General features: G+C 42.1%; 1 protein-coding gene across 1 annotated transcript in view; it reads right to left on the bottom strand.

Annotated features, from left to right (window-relative positions):
• celf5a (cugbp, Elav-like family member 5a) overlaps nucleotides 1-14187 on the bottom strand; it is a 175668-nt gene that overhangs the window by 152995 nt on the left and 8486 nt on the right. The window contains exon 2 of the mRNA XM_046050056.1: nucleotides 6253-6335. Within this exon, the coding sequence (XP_045906012.1) occupies nucleotides 6253-6335 (83 nt within the window). The remainder of the gene's footprint in view (nucleotides 1-6252; nucleotides 6336-14187) is intronic.

Raw genomic sequence — 14187 nt, 5'->3', positions numbered from 1 at the left:
TGTGTGTGTGTGTGTGTGTGTGTGTGTGTGTGTGTGTGTGTGTGTGTTGTATATTTTGACATTTATACATTCTGCGCTGATTCTCGTAAAATTGCAACACCTGTTGATATGCATTTATTTCTTTTTGCATTTGCGATTGCATTGCCACTTTACGTGAAGCACATTGTGTTGCTCTGTGTATGAAATGTGCTATATAAATAAAGTTTGCCTTGCCTTGCCTTGCTTTGCCTTGCCTTGACTTGACAAAGGATGCATCACAATAAAGTCTACTCACACATTCACAACAGCCCCAGTCCTCCAGACGTTTTATAACATCAACTGCTCCTTCTATTCATCAGTGTGATTTAACTTGGATAATAAGTTCAGAGACAGGCCAGGTCACAGACATAAAACCATTAGAGTACCAGTATCTACAAAGCCCTCTTTATTCTCATCTCAATGACATCAGAGGCAGACTCCTGTGGCCTCTGAGATCAGCTGCTGCAATCCGGCTTATTGTAGTGCTGAGATCCGCTGGTGGTAGGTTTCTTTCTGAGAAAATAAACGGATGTTGTTCAAATTTTTTAACAGACATCTGCGTCCTTACATATGATCTGATAATTTCTAGTGAAACTCCAATAAACATTACACAAATTAGACATGCGCATGGCTAATATTAAAAAGGAAAAACATAGTATACGCTGGGCAGTAAAGATACAATAGCATTTTACCTTAAACTCAAATGTTAAACACATAGCCCATTATAATTCACAAAGCAGAAAAAATTGTTTGAAGAAGACCTTGACTATGCCTGTTTCAACTTCCACTCCACTATGATCTTCTTCCTAAAAACACACACATGCTCCTGTTACCCAAAGGCTAAATTCTAATGAGTTCCCTCTCCCTGACTACAAGGCCTCCAATCCTGCCAGCACCAATTGGCTTCATGCTGACCAGTCCACTTCACTCCCGCCCCCACCCTTGCCCACTCAACACGGATACATACAGAACACACACACACAATCATACAATGGACTACACTTATACTCCGCCAACCTTCACAGAGTGTAGCATTGAATTATTCAGCCTTTGCAGCAGCTAGGCAGGCACACGAGTAAGCTGAGCTGTAGTTGATAAACAGGTGGCTAGCATGCACACAAAAGAAGTTTATGTTATGTTTGTGGCTGTGCGTGTGTGTGTGTGTGTGTGTGTGTGTGTGTGTGTGTGTGCAAAGCTCAACGGAAGGCTAGGCGGTTTGCAGCATGTCAAGGAACGGCTCCATCTCACAGCAGCCTCATTTCCACAGCACAAGGTCGGCCACTCTCCGCAACACAGCCCTGCTCCGCTCCTCGCTTCTCATACATCCTATTATGGCTAAGCTGAGCACTGGTACATTTGCACAATAACACAAACACATGGAAATTCATGCATGCACATGTATACAAATTCATGTGCACTTACACAGCAGACTAATAGTGCAGGTATGTGCGCAGCAAATGGCACAAGAATGAGGGAGCAGGAGAGACAGAAATGGAGACAGAGGGAGACAGAGGCAATTGAGAGGGAGGGGATCTACTTAGAGTGTTGACATTGCAGGAGCCCACACATGTGTACCGGAGCATAATCTTCTCCCTGCTCTCATTGGGTTTTTAATGCGGGTGCTATTTCCATAAACCTGCCTCCTGAATCACTGCCAGCCTTTTACACTCCCCCCAGGTCGAGCTGTACTAATACTAGGAGTAAATGCATGCAGAAAACACATTTCCACCATTGCCTCTCCAAGACAATTACTGTTTTACACAGAGCTAGCATGACAAAAAGGGGAGGGTGGCATGTTTTTCTGTGCTACAGCAAATAGACTTTCTGCAGTGACTGAGATTATTTCTTGGATCTGGTGGATTTGAGGAGCGGCAGTGAGAGGACAGAGTTTGAGGAGAGAGGGTGGAAGTGAGGATTGAGGGAGGGGGAAAGGTGGGTGGATAGTGAAGGATTTTGTCATGATGCTGAGCTGTGTGGAGTAAATCGTCTGTAGACTTGTGTAGAGAGCTTTGACACTCACAAGCACACACATCAACTATGTAGAAACAGCCACCGGGTCTTAGCTGGCAGTCTGTTTCTGTCTGTATGTTTTTTTCCTCACAAATGATGTTATAAAGGGTAATCAGTGTCAGGGTCATCAGGGGATACTTAGATTTCACTTGGCGGGAGAAAATTGATTCTTGGGCTTTAAAGTTAATATATGCCAGCATATTGTCATACACAAAAGCCCTCCTATGGTTATGTAATATAAAAAGTAGTGCATCTTGATTAGCAGCAAACAAGCACGAAACACCACACAAATAATATATTCAAGCCTCACTGTCGTGGGCGGTGTGTCATCACGGCACGCTGCCATGTGCACATGTTTTTCTTCCCACCTTTACACACTGCTATCTGTATCTACATAGGGCTGGCTGCAATGCAAAGCCAGCTTACCACACACGCGCAAACACACACAGCTAATAGAGCCAAGCAACACACACCTGGTAAACTGTCAGAGCTTCTCCTATTCTGTGGCCAAACTTGTGTCAGGCACTAGTGTCCCCAAGGTTCCCATCACACTTCATTGCAGGAATCTATATTCCAGTCCAGTACACTTCCATTAGGCCATACTGTTCCTTTCAGCAGCTAATGTGGAACAGGGGGACATGGATAATAACATCCAAGAACACAAGCGCTTCTTTCTGATAATAAGAGGACACTTGGTGTGTGTGTGTGTGTGTGGTAACCAGTGCCTCCATGCTACAGAAGCATCTGAGTGTAGGCATTATATCAAAAATGTGGTTTGATAATTGAATGATATTTTCTACATGTAGAAAATCATTTAATTATCAAACCTTTTTTTGATATAATTTATAGCTGTCATTGTTTTCAGCAATTTGCCTGTATATAGTTTTTCTTGTTTTGAAGGAGTACACCTTGCCTTCAGAGGAATGTATAAACACACACGAGCGAATAAAAGAAAACGATCCATGCACGTACGAGAAGTGATGTGGAAGACAAAAGAAACATCATTCAACCATGAGTTCAAAATTACCCTGTCAGACGACTGTGTTCTTTAGGAGATTAAAACATGAATCCTCTCAGCTCACAGTTCATTTAGGTAAACAGTAAACATACGAGAAACATGAGTAGTCACTCAAGGTGTGTTTTCTGCCCTACTGGGTGATATAAGTGTCATTACAAACTGAACTCTGGGTTTTAAAATGCACTTGCCATTACCAACACTAGCCACAGGTGATGCTACCTCAACCAGGACTGAAATCGTAAGGGCTATAACTTGCATTTAAAATATTAGCCATGTTCATCTTAAACGTGAGAGCTAGCGCAAGTGGCCCTGCCTCGTCGGAAAAAAAATAGTTTCCAACTGTAAAGCAATATTTTAAGGAAACATGTGTTGTTAAAATGCTCTGCTCTGTGATGCAATAAAATAAAACACATATTCTTTGTAGCTTCCATGTTGTTTCCACATTACAACTTAAAACTCACACACACAGGTCGGAAGAATGGCTTGCCAACTCAGGAAATGGGACCATCCAAGGATCATGTGAATGCACCAGGTTACACGTGATGAAAACACATTAGTGCAAGCCCACGCAGAACCCATTGATATTGCACTGCAGTACCTGCTGTCTGACTTTCATGATAAACATGAAAGTCTATCTGAGCGATGTGGGGGATTTTAGCCAGACTGAAATCGTCTGAAAGGGTCGGTACTCCACGGAACACGACTTGACGCTGCAGCTGATAGGACTATGGTATTCGGAGGTAGAACATCTTATAATTGAATAAATTATTTGAAAAAAAAAAAAATAAATAATAATAATGAATTAAATGTATTTTTTAGGAGGGAAGCGCCCTATCGCCCTTTATTGGCCTGCCGTCCCTGCCACGTGTAAGCTGGCTTGTGTGTGTGTGTGTGGGTGGGCCGCGCATGAGACTCAGAATAGCATGTTAGGTGGTACACTTTCATACATGGTTCTACTCATTTGCAGGATTTTGGTGGCGTGACATAAATTCAGATACAATCATTAAAAAAAAAACAGATATGTATGAGTAACCACACCAGTCAAAGCCCCCTGCAAGAGAGCAGTAATGCAGGGGTTAATGACAAAATGCAGACGTAAATAACTCATAACTCATCTCAGGAGAATTTCTAGTTTACATTAATTACACTATAGCCCCTGGCAAACTGCATATCAAGCAGGAATTTTCAAACAAACAACTGGCGTATCTACTTACCATCAAGCAGTGAGGCAACAGGGGTCATATCGCAAAAGATTTAGGAGCAGGGAGGCTCGAGAGGGAAAGACAGGAGAAGCGATGGGAGGCAGTCAAATGCACACATTTTTACACACACATACAGAAAAACACACAACACAATGCAGCATTGTCTTTAACGCAAAATGTTTTGTATGATATTTTCTTTGACTGTATTATAAATAATTTCCTTTCTTTCAATCAACCATTACTTATGAGTAAATCTCTCCTCAGCAGTTGGTTCATCCGTAGGTCTCTATAGTAATGTTTAGCGACACTGGCGCGCTGCTGTAATTGTGTAGGTAATGTTGCCCCTTCTTGTGCTATGTGTGGCTGCATTATTATAGCACACACTGTTTTTCCTTAGACCGCTGGTGTTTGTGTGTGTGAAGTTGAGAGGAAGGGAACAGCAGGGCAGCCTCGCCTGTGAGGCCTGACACCCATCAATGTCTGCCTGTTACATTTCTATGACACGCTCTGTCTCAGGAAGAGCAGAGGCAGAGGAGCAATGGGAGCGACGGGAGAGGGGAGGAAGTGGGGTGGACAGGACCGGGTGGGGTAGAGGGGAAGTCAGCAGGAGGGCTAAAGCAGGACTGAAAGGTAAAAAAAAAAAGGTGAAAATTACTGAAATGTGTGTGCATGTGCTCACACAAAAGGACAAACTTTCAGAACTTGTGTATGACCAATGCAAAATGCTAGGCTGTGTTTGCTAGTTCTATACATACTCTATGTATCATGGCTGTAAAATCATTAAGTGTTATTTTTTCTGTTAACATTAAGTAATGCTGTTAATGGTAATATTGTTTGTAGGACTCAGAGATCAGACCTTTCAGAACCCAAATGGTTTTGATGTCTACTCCTCTCTCAAAACACTAGGAAAAGGAGGGGGGAGCAGGCAAAAGCATCAGACTTGTAAGCGTCTATGTCTGTGCCCTTGTGCCCCTCATTTATATATTCAGCCACATCAACTATTTAATCCCTATGATAGCTCAACCCTTACGGACGCCCCGCCAGGCTGGGGAGAGAGAAACATACTTGAGAGCCAGACCAGGGACAAAAACAGTAAAAGAATCAGAGAATCCTCCTTTTTTAACACATTGCCAAACACAGTTATAAACTCTCATGAACACAACCTCTGGCATTATGTGAAAGATATTTTCTTTTTTTTCTCTTCCATCTTATTATTCAAAAGCAGAAGAAAGAGGAGGAGAACAACGCCCTCCAGCCTCATGCTTGGCTAATTTGCAGGATAAACGAAACAACTTGTTTTTCAAGAAAGCCACCAGGAAAAAAAGTTTGTGGTAGCCGTATTTGCATGTTTAACTGAAAGTATGTGCCGTTTGCCTGTGTTTCTCTGACTCACTGTCTGCAACCAGAGGGGGTGTTGTGTTATGAGGAGGTGTTGGGTAACCATTTCAACCCACCCATCCTTTTGTCTCTTTCTGACATTCTTTTAACACTTGTTAGAATCTTCCACAGAAACAGTTTGAACAAAGGTGTATACTTACACACAAATGCGTAAATACCAAAAAAATTATTTCACATGTATACAAATACAATGAGCACAAATGAACGATTAGATCTTTATCACATGAATTATTTCAATATCATTAATCTAAGCTCTGTTTGATTTTTTTTGTTGTTGATAGCATCTTTCCAGAGATGCAGAGCTTTGCCCCCCATTCTATGCTATTGACTCCAAAAATGTGAGGCAGAGTGGGTCTGATCAATGCTGGTAATATCCCCTGGAGAACAGACACATGGAAAAGTTGAAACTGGGCCTTCAAAAGGCTGAGCTATTGATTGAATTGCCTTCTAAAGTGTTTTTCATTTCTGGGACTGTACAAGGAGAATGCTGGCTGGTGTGCAGCTGGGTGCAGATGGCATGGCTGACCACCATAGAGAGAAAAGAGGGAGAGTGAGAAGAAGAGGGGAGACAGACTGATACAGAAAGAGAGAGAGATAGACACTTACCCCTGGCAGTGTTTTCTGTTCATGGAGGGCGTTCTGGGCTTTGATGGCAGACTCTCGGGCGCAGTAGGTGAGAAATGCACAACCTAACACAGAGAGAAACCACATATAAACTTCAACATACATGCGAATCACAATTAAATAAGATAAAAATAATGAACAATACATTTAAAATTTTACACTGTGCAGTTTAAAAGAAATATCAATTAAGTATATTAGGACAGTAATGAAAATAAATAAAATGTATGACCTTTTTCAGTAAAGTGAGTACTTACGTCCAGATACTGATAATTATCTGGTAATTAACAACAATATATATAATAACAATTTATCTGTTTAGAGGGTCTCATGAGTTAGTGAAAACACAAAATTCCTTGTAAACATTTCCTGGAATAAACAGAGCAAGTTAATGAAAACAGGCAGCAGTGCAATACACCAGGCTACATGTGGACAATTTTCTATAGCGGCAAGGGAAGAGGAGAAAAAAACAAAACCACAACACAAAAGTAGGAGATGAGCAGAGAATTCTTTGGATGAATTGCCAGGCCCATCTAGCCTCCCCATCCCTAGTGCCATGTCCTGTCAAAAGCTCCTAGCAGCCTGGCCAGCGTCCCCACCCTGAACAGTTGTGACAGCAGCGGAGACAAAAGAAATAGGACTGCAGGAGAGTTTTGGGGGGGTGGTACGCAAACGGAGAGAAGAAGGGATGAGATCAGTATAAAGATGCAGGAAGGAGGGAGATACTGACAGAGAGGAAGGGAGGACAGGACGAGGTGTTAAAACTCTCCAGGGTGAATGCCTAACTGCAAGACTTCAAGTATGCTGCCATGCGTGCACACAAACACACACACACACCAAGCTCCAATGTTAAGCATGCACATACACATAACATCTGTCAAAATCCCTGAATACATCGAGAAGAGAAGAGAAGAGAAGAGAAGAGAAAGGGAGAGGAGAAAAGAAGTAAAAAAGAGAAGAGAAGAGGCAGGGTGGACGAGAGATGGAGAGAAACCAGATGGAGTATTGAGGCAATCATTTTCCCCCTGACTGTCTGAATAAATAGATTTGCTTGTGTTCTATTAATGAGGTTCATATGGGTTACCATGCATCATATTTCTGCCACTCTGAAGATGGTTTATTAGCAGCCACTGCATTTTGGATCTCATTTCAACAGCCAAATGTATTCAGTGGTCGGTGATGTATTAAGTGTCTTTACACGGATAATATTCCAATCTGTTTTTCATGCTGTATGTGAGATCACTTTTACCCATCTAAACATTCACCATCCATTTTTGTCATGTGCCTCTGCGTGTGTATCTTTTTTCAATGACCCTTGCGCGATGGCTATGTCTCCGCTGTAACCTCTGCAGGACTGCATCAGAAAGGAGGGTTTTAGATGCTGTGTCAGTCATTGATCCATTGATTGAGCTGTAACCTGTATTGCCTTGCTGCTCTAAGCCTTAAAGTGTCTGTGCGTATGTGCTCGCACACTTGCACGTTTATGTACAATGAGCATTTGACTCTTATCCAAATCACATATCAATATTTTTCTTTCTGTTCTATTTCACAAAGCTCCTCTCTTTGTTTGTGATGGTCAGTCTGCACTCTGCCATGCTTTTCAGTGTGAGAAAGACAGATCGTGATGGAGTCTGTCCAGGGTCATGACCTTTGAAGTGGCTGACTTTAGCACTCATAGCCTCCCTTGCCCTAGCACCCATAACCTAATGATTTCTGATGGCCACCAAGCCAGTCACTCAATCACTCACACTGCTGTCTAATTCCATTTTTCTCTTCTGCGTCAGCTTGTAAAGAAATACCAAGACTGCGGAAATGTCCTTGTTGTTTTGGGTTTGTTTGTTTGTTTGTTTCACAAATGGTTGAGGGTAATAGCAGGGAATGGCTCCATTTTGGTGGTTGTTTTTCTCTCTTTTTCGCTCTCACTGGGCTTGGTGTTGTTGGTTTACTTGACAAATGCTGGCCCTATCTCTGAATAAGAAACAAGTATTTTGCATTACAATCACAAACACAATTTATTTGTTAATGTGTAATGCATAGGGCATTGAGAATAAATTAATAACAACCACAACGCTTGCAAACAAAAGAGAAACATGAACTCCATTTAAATGTGATTCTGTGCTCTTTAATGTATGGCTTAATAAGAATTTGCAGGCCACAGGCGAAAAAGCTTTAACAACTCCATAATTGGAATCCAAACACGTACAAATTGCCAGTGCTCTACTGCATACCAAGTGCAAAAGTATGTATGTGTGTGTGTGTTGGTGGGGGGGGGGGGGGGGGGGGGGGGGGGGGGGGGGGGGGGGGGCATGATGAAATTGTTTGAAACACAACAAAAAGCCACTGTAATCTGAGCCTGCTGACACAGCAATGGGGGAAGCCTTCCCATTGTGAGGAGATGATCCTCTGCATCATCTGATAGAAACCTAAAACAGCCTTATCTCACACAGTGATTTCAGCTCCAAAGAAAAGAAATTCCTCCTCTCCTCTTGGCTCCCTTTCCCCTCCTCACTCTGCTCCATACACAACTTCTTTCTCTTTTCGCCAATGACAACTCCGCTCCTCTAGTCTCCTGTTTCTTATTTTTAAGTGTCTGCGGTGTGTGTACTGGGAAATAGGAAATAGTCCATTTCCACTGAATGGCATGTAATTAAAGAGTCTTACATGGAAGAGAGAGAGTGAGTAGCGGAAGATAATTTAGAGTTGTGGCGACAGCAGCCATTAACATTCACTGGGACCCAGGCTCTCCATTACCAAAACTGTGTGTCTTTTGAGCTAGTGTAGTATGTGTGTCTGGTGTAGCACAGTAGGGTACTCTGCTAATTGTTTTGTCAAGTTTACAGGTCCTGTTGATAAAATGTATGTATACTCAAACACACACACACACACACACACACACACACAAACACATCTGATCCTGGTACTCTCTCTTACCATGTCTAAGCACTTACTTATTCACACACATTGTGCCCCAATTCAATATTAAACACACATTACATATGCAGTATTTTTGTCATTAGTATTCTACAAATCAATGCACTGTTTTTACCAAGAGGAAATTATATTTGATAGGTGAATGATAGACGTTTGTTGACAGACATCACTTCACCACTGCCAATTAATATTTTATAAAGAGAAAGTAAAATGGTTTTCCAAAGATTTAATACTTTATTTTGTTTTCTGAGGTGTGAGTAGCTCCTCAGGTTCCTTTGTACGATAATCAAAATCTGCTTAAAATGACAACGTAATATCAAATTGGGACAAACCTTTGTCTTTACCTAGAGCAGTCACATGACCAGCTACAGTACATATAAACACTAGATCTATATACACAAATGTACATGCATACTGTCACAAATATAAACACACAGACACAGTATGACTTGTTACATGTATTATATGTCTTTCTCTCTCCCACACACACGCACACACACACACACACACGTCCCCATCACCTCTGTTTAAGAACCTATTTTCCAAACAACTCTGCAAAAATCTTACAAAGTTTGTGTGCTGCAAACATTAAGACATGGTGACGGTTTTGAAAATGAAACTCAGCTCTTAAGAGAAAACGCATCATCACAGTTACAGTAAAGTTTGGTCAACAATAACAACTCTTACTTTAACCTGAGCAGCACTTGTTTTTTATTTGTACTGGTAATAACAAAGGGACATAGTGCTTTTTGGGCACACAACACCAAGATAAGTGATGTTCCTGTTATATGGAATCATTGGCTCTGATCACAATTGTTCATGGTGGCACATATGCAATGCACTTTATGAAAGCCAATTTTAAAACTACTGATATTTTGCACCCAAAATAAATACATCCCTGTCTCTCATGCAATTGAATAAAAGTTCCAGAGTGGATTTGTATGGAAAACTTAAATTACAAGACCTAAATGGAAATTAACCAATTAACCATAACTAATGGGGTAGGAGTCACGTTAACTGAATATTCTCTGTCACTGACTTATATTTTTAAACAATGATGGGAGAATCTGACAGCCGTCCATCAATTTGACAGATTAAGACTAAGGGCGATCTACTGTAACATTATGTAATTCACATGCAGATGTAGACCACCTGTAGTAGACCCCCCTGTCCAGTTGGTTGCAAGTGTGTATATTAATTACCTATTGTCCAAGAGCTTTTTCTTTGATCTCGCATGCATGACCTGGTAGTTTAGCTAATGTTACGGGGGGAGCAGGTGTCAGCAAAGAAGTAAAAATCATTCACCTGCTTCGTGTGGTGATAATTACATAATCTGTAATAATCAAAGTTCTGCATATTACATTTTATTGGGATGGAGTTGTTGTTTTTACCATTAAATAGGCTAATAGTCTCATTATAATTCAGAAATGCAAATTAACATTAAAGGAAATATTTGGAATATGATGGAATTTGTATGGCCCTGTCTGTCAAAATGACGAGCAACGAGAAAGTAAACGCAACCTCTGCGTTGGAGTCCTATCACTGGCAGGTAAGGGAAAACAGAAGAAAATCCTCCTTGACTGGGTAGGTTCACCATCAATACCAACAGAAATCATAAACCTGTCTTGCATAAATTAAAGCCATAACTTATTATCATTCATAAATTATCTTACAGTAATATTGGGAATGTAGGCATAAAATCAATTCTCTTGGGAAAACAATACACATATCAATCAATGCAATTTAATATCATAAACTTTCACAATATACATTACAGTCTACTAACTTCTCCTTTAACTCAAAAATACATAGATGTCACTAATTAAAACTAAAGAATGTAAGAAATAAAATGAATAAAAAATAAATTTTGGTAAATAGATCCTCCTTGGCAAACAGGAGTACAGTAGACTCTAACTTTACATATTATATGCACTCTGTTAACATTTACTTTTTCATTGTTTGGCTACAGGTCGTACACACCGATCAGCCATTACATTATGACCACTGACAGATTAATTGAATAACAATGATTATCTTGTTACCATGGCAACTGTCAGTGGGTGGGATATATGAGGCAACTGATTGTTAGAAGCAGGAAACATGGGCAAGCATAAGGATTTGAGCAACTTTGACAAGGGCCAAATTGTGATGGCTAGACAACTGGCTCAGAGCCTCTCCAAAACTGCAGCTCTTGTGGGGCGTTCCCGGTCTGCAGTGGTAAGCACCTATCAAAACTGTTCCAATAAAGGAACAGCGGTGACCAGCGACAGGGTCATGGGCGGCCAAGGCTCACTGATGCTTGTGGGGAGCAAAGACTAGCCCCTGTCAGGGGCTACTGTAGGTCAAACTGCTGAAAAAGTTAATGCTGGTTTTCATAGAAAGGTGTCAGAAGAACAGCTGGACCATGGAGCAATCAAAGAAGGTGGCCTTATCTGATGAATCGTGTTTTTTTACATCACATGTACGGCGGGGTGCATGTGCGTCGCTTACCTGGTGAACATGGAACCAGGACCTACTCTGGGAAGAAGGCAAGCTGGCGGAGGCAGTCTGATGCTTTGGGCAATGTTCTGCTGGGTCCTGCTATTCATGTGGATGTTACTTTGACACGTACCACCTCCCTAAGCATTGTTGCAGACCATGTACACCCTTTCAGTATTCCCTGATGGCAGTGGCCTCTATCAGCACGATAACGTGCCCTGCAACAAAGCAAAAATGCTTCGTTGTGTTGACTTGGCCTTCAAATTCCCCAGATCTCAATCCAATCAAGCATCTGTGGGACGTGCTAGACAAACAAGTCCGATCACAGCACTCCTTCAGAGGTCTAGTGGAGTCCATGCCTTGATAGGTCAGGGCTGTTTGGGCAGCAAAAGGGGGGACTACATAATATTAGGCAGGTGGTCATAATGTTATGGCTGAACAGTGTATTACAATTCTCTCTACACTGGCATCTTGCAATTAATTATATTTATATACATGCTAGTCGGACTATGAGCACAATCATTTGTGTACAATAGAGACTGACAGCTACAGGCGTCAACAGCAGGAGCCCAGTGTTAACGTCCTACTTCTACTTTGGGCATGAATCATATACTGCTGAATTGTCAGATATGAATGCAAGTCCTAGGAGACTGGGCTGGTTTAAACCACAGCCTCTCTATTTTCACTCTTACTTTCACTCCCTTTTCTCCATCTCCTTGCCCCAGAGGAGCCAAACTGCCCCAGTCTTATGAAAAAGTGTGAACTTGCTCTCAACGTGGCATTTCCTTGGCCAGAAAGTGTGAAGGTAGCACAAACCAAGCCAGTTCTGGCACCAGTCTCCCCTGCTCCCTCACACATCATTTGCACTCTTTGGAAAATGCTATCACTGTGGGTAGATTACTTGCTTACTTCATTTACTGCCATGTGGGGCTCCGGGGGAACTGATAGCCTTTCAGAGGGGTCGGGAGCTGAAACACACATCATCAGCACTGATACAATGTGATTATGACCTGAATCATTGCCAGCCAGGGAGGCAGGAGGCTCAGTGGCGCAGATTGACCGTGAGGGGGGTAATCAGTCTGGTCTCGGAGAAGCTTTTAACTCATATAATCACTCCCTCACCTTTGAAAAAAAAGATCTGTTCCCACACTTAAACAATCATGCCAATGTTCAGGGAGAAGGAGGACATATTGAGGGAGGACAGACAGAGAGGTATAATAAAGAAGAGCTGGAGCATGGAGTTGGCAGGGACTTTCCAAAATGCTCTCACTCATTGTTCTGACAACAATATTTTCTCTGCCCAGGCCTAATGGGCTTGTAATGAGCATTGTAATATAAGCAGTAGCCTAGCGTAACCTGTAAACCTTAATTAAGTCAGACAGCCACCTTAAAGGGAGCCAGAGACTGTGCTCAGCCACCATCTCATGATCCTGAAGCTGACTACACTCTTCCATCATTCCTTCATCAATCACTCCGTCCCTTCATCGCTGCTACCACAGCTCCAAGTTCTCCTCCATTTCTCCTTTCACTACCCCTCCCATCATCCCTTCACCTTGAGCAACGTCTGGGGGAGGATGATCGTCGCCGGGCGCTGAGGAGCATCGGCGTCCATCATAAGGGCAAGAGAAAAAAAAGGTCCCTCTCTGACCCCTGAGTAGGAGACCTCAGGCATTGATTTGTTGCTACTTGCTCATATAGACTACACTTGCCCCCAAGCAGCACTCAAACAGATCCATAAGCAGCACATCCCAAAGGACTGCCTGTGTGAACCTGTGTATTTACAGGAGATATACATGTACGTGTTATGGTGTGCCGTGCATTGCCTAATGAGCCATCATAACAATGAAGAGAAATACATTTTGACACCTTCACACTTACAGTCTATTGTTTAGCTCATATATAATCCAACTGTAGAGTATTTCTCTCAAAAGCTGACAAATGTTTTTAGTTATATACTGTAGGTGTAGCAACATTAGGAAGGCTGAACATTAATACAGCTACAACTAGTTCCTGATAAAGTTCCTAAGATAATGCTGTTTGGCGGTAGGTGCAGTTTCGAGAGGAGACGTGATAGATTGCAACTGGCCGCCCATTCCCAAGTTGGCCAGAACTCTTTCAATATGTGGTTCTGGATAACACAACAGGATACAGCAGTTTGGCATCTTCCACCGTACTGGAACTTTTAAGTAACCGTCGGCTTTTGTAGACTATCTGTGCACTTCATCCCTCTTCTGCTATTAAAGCCAGGGCGATCTATAAATACATCTAGTAGCCTGCATCCCTGATGAGCAAGCTAATTGACACTGTTAATGGATGGAGTTTCACAGAGCTGTAAATAATGTGTAGGTTCACACTTACTGCCTCCTGCCGTGCTACTTCTGGGAGGGCAATGAGAGTTTACCTGCCAAGTCCCGTCTCTCCAGCCCGTTGTCCCTCCCTCCATCCCCCAGCCAAGTCTGCTCCGGCATGGGGATTTACACAGAAATCAATAAAAGTTTCTCTGAGCCCCCC

Source organism: Micropterus dolomieu, linkage group LG05, assembly GCF_021292245.1.
Source record: "Micropterus dolomieu isolate WLL.071019.BEF.003 ecotype Adirondacks linkage group LG05, ASM2129224v1, whole genome shotgun sequence".
In the NCBI taxonomy this organism is placed as follows: Eukaryota; Metazoa; Chordata; class Actinopteri; order Centrarchiformes; family Centrarchidae; genus Micropterus; species Micropterus dolomieu.
Note: the sequence above shows the minus strand (reverse complement) of the source record. Positions and strands in the feature narration are given on the sequence as shown.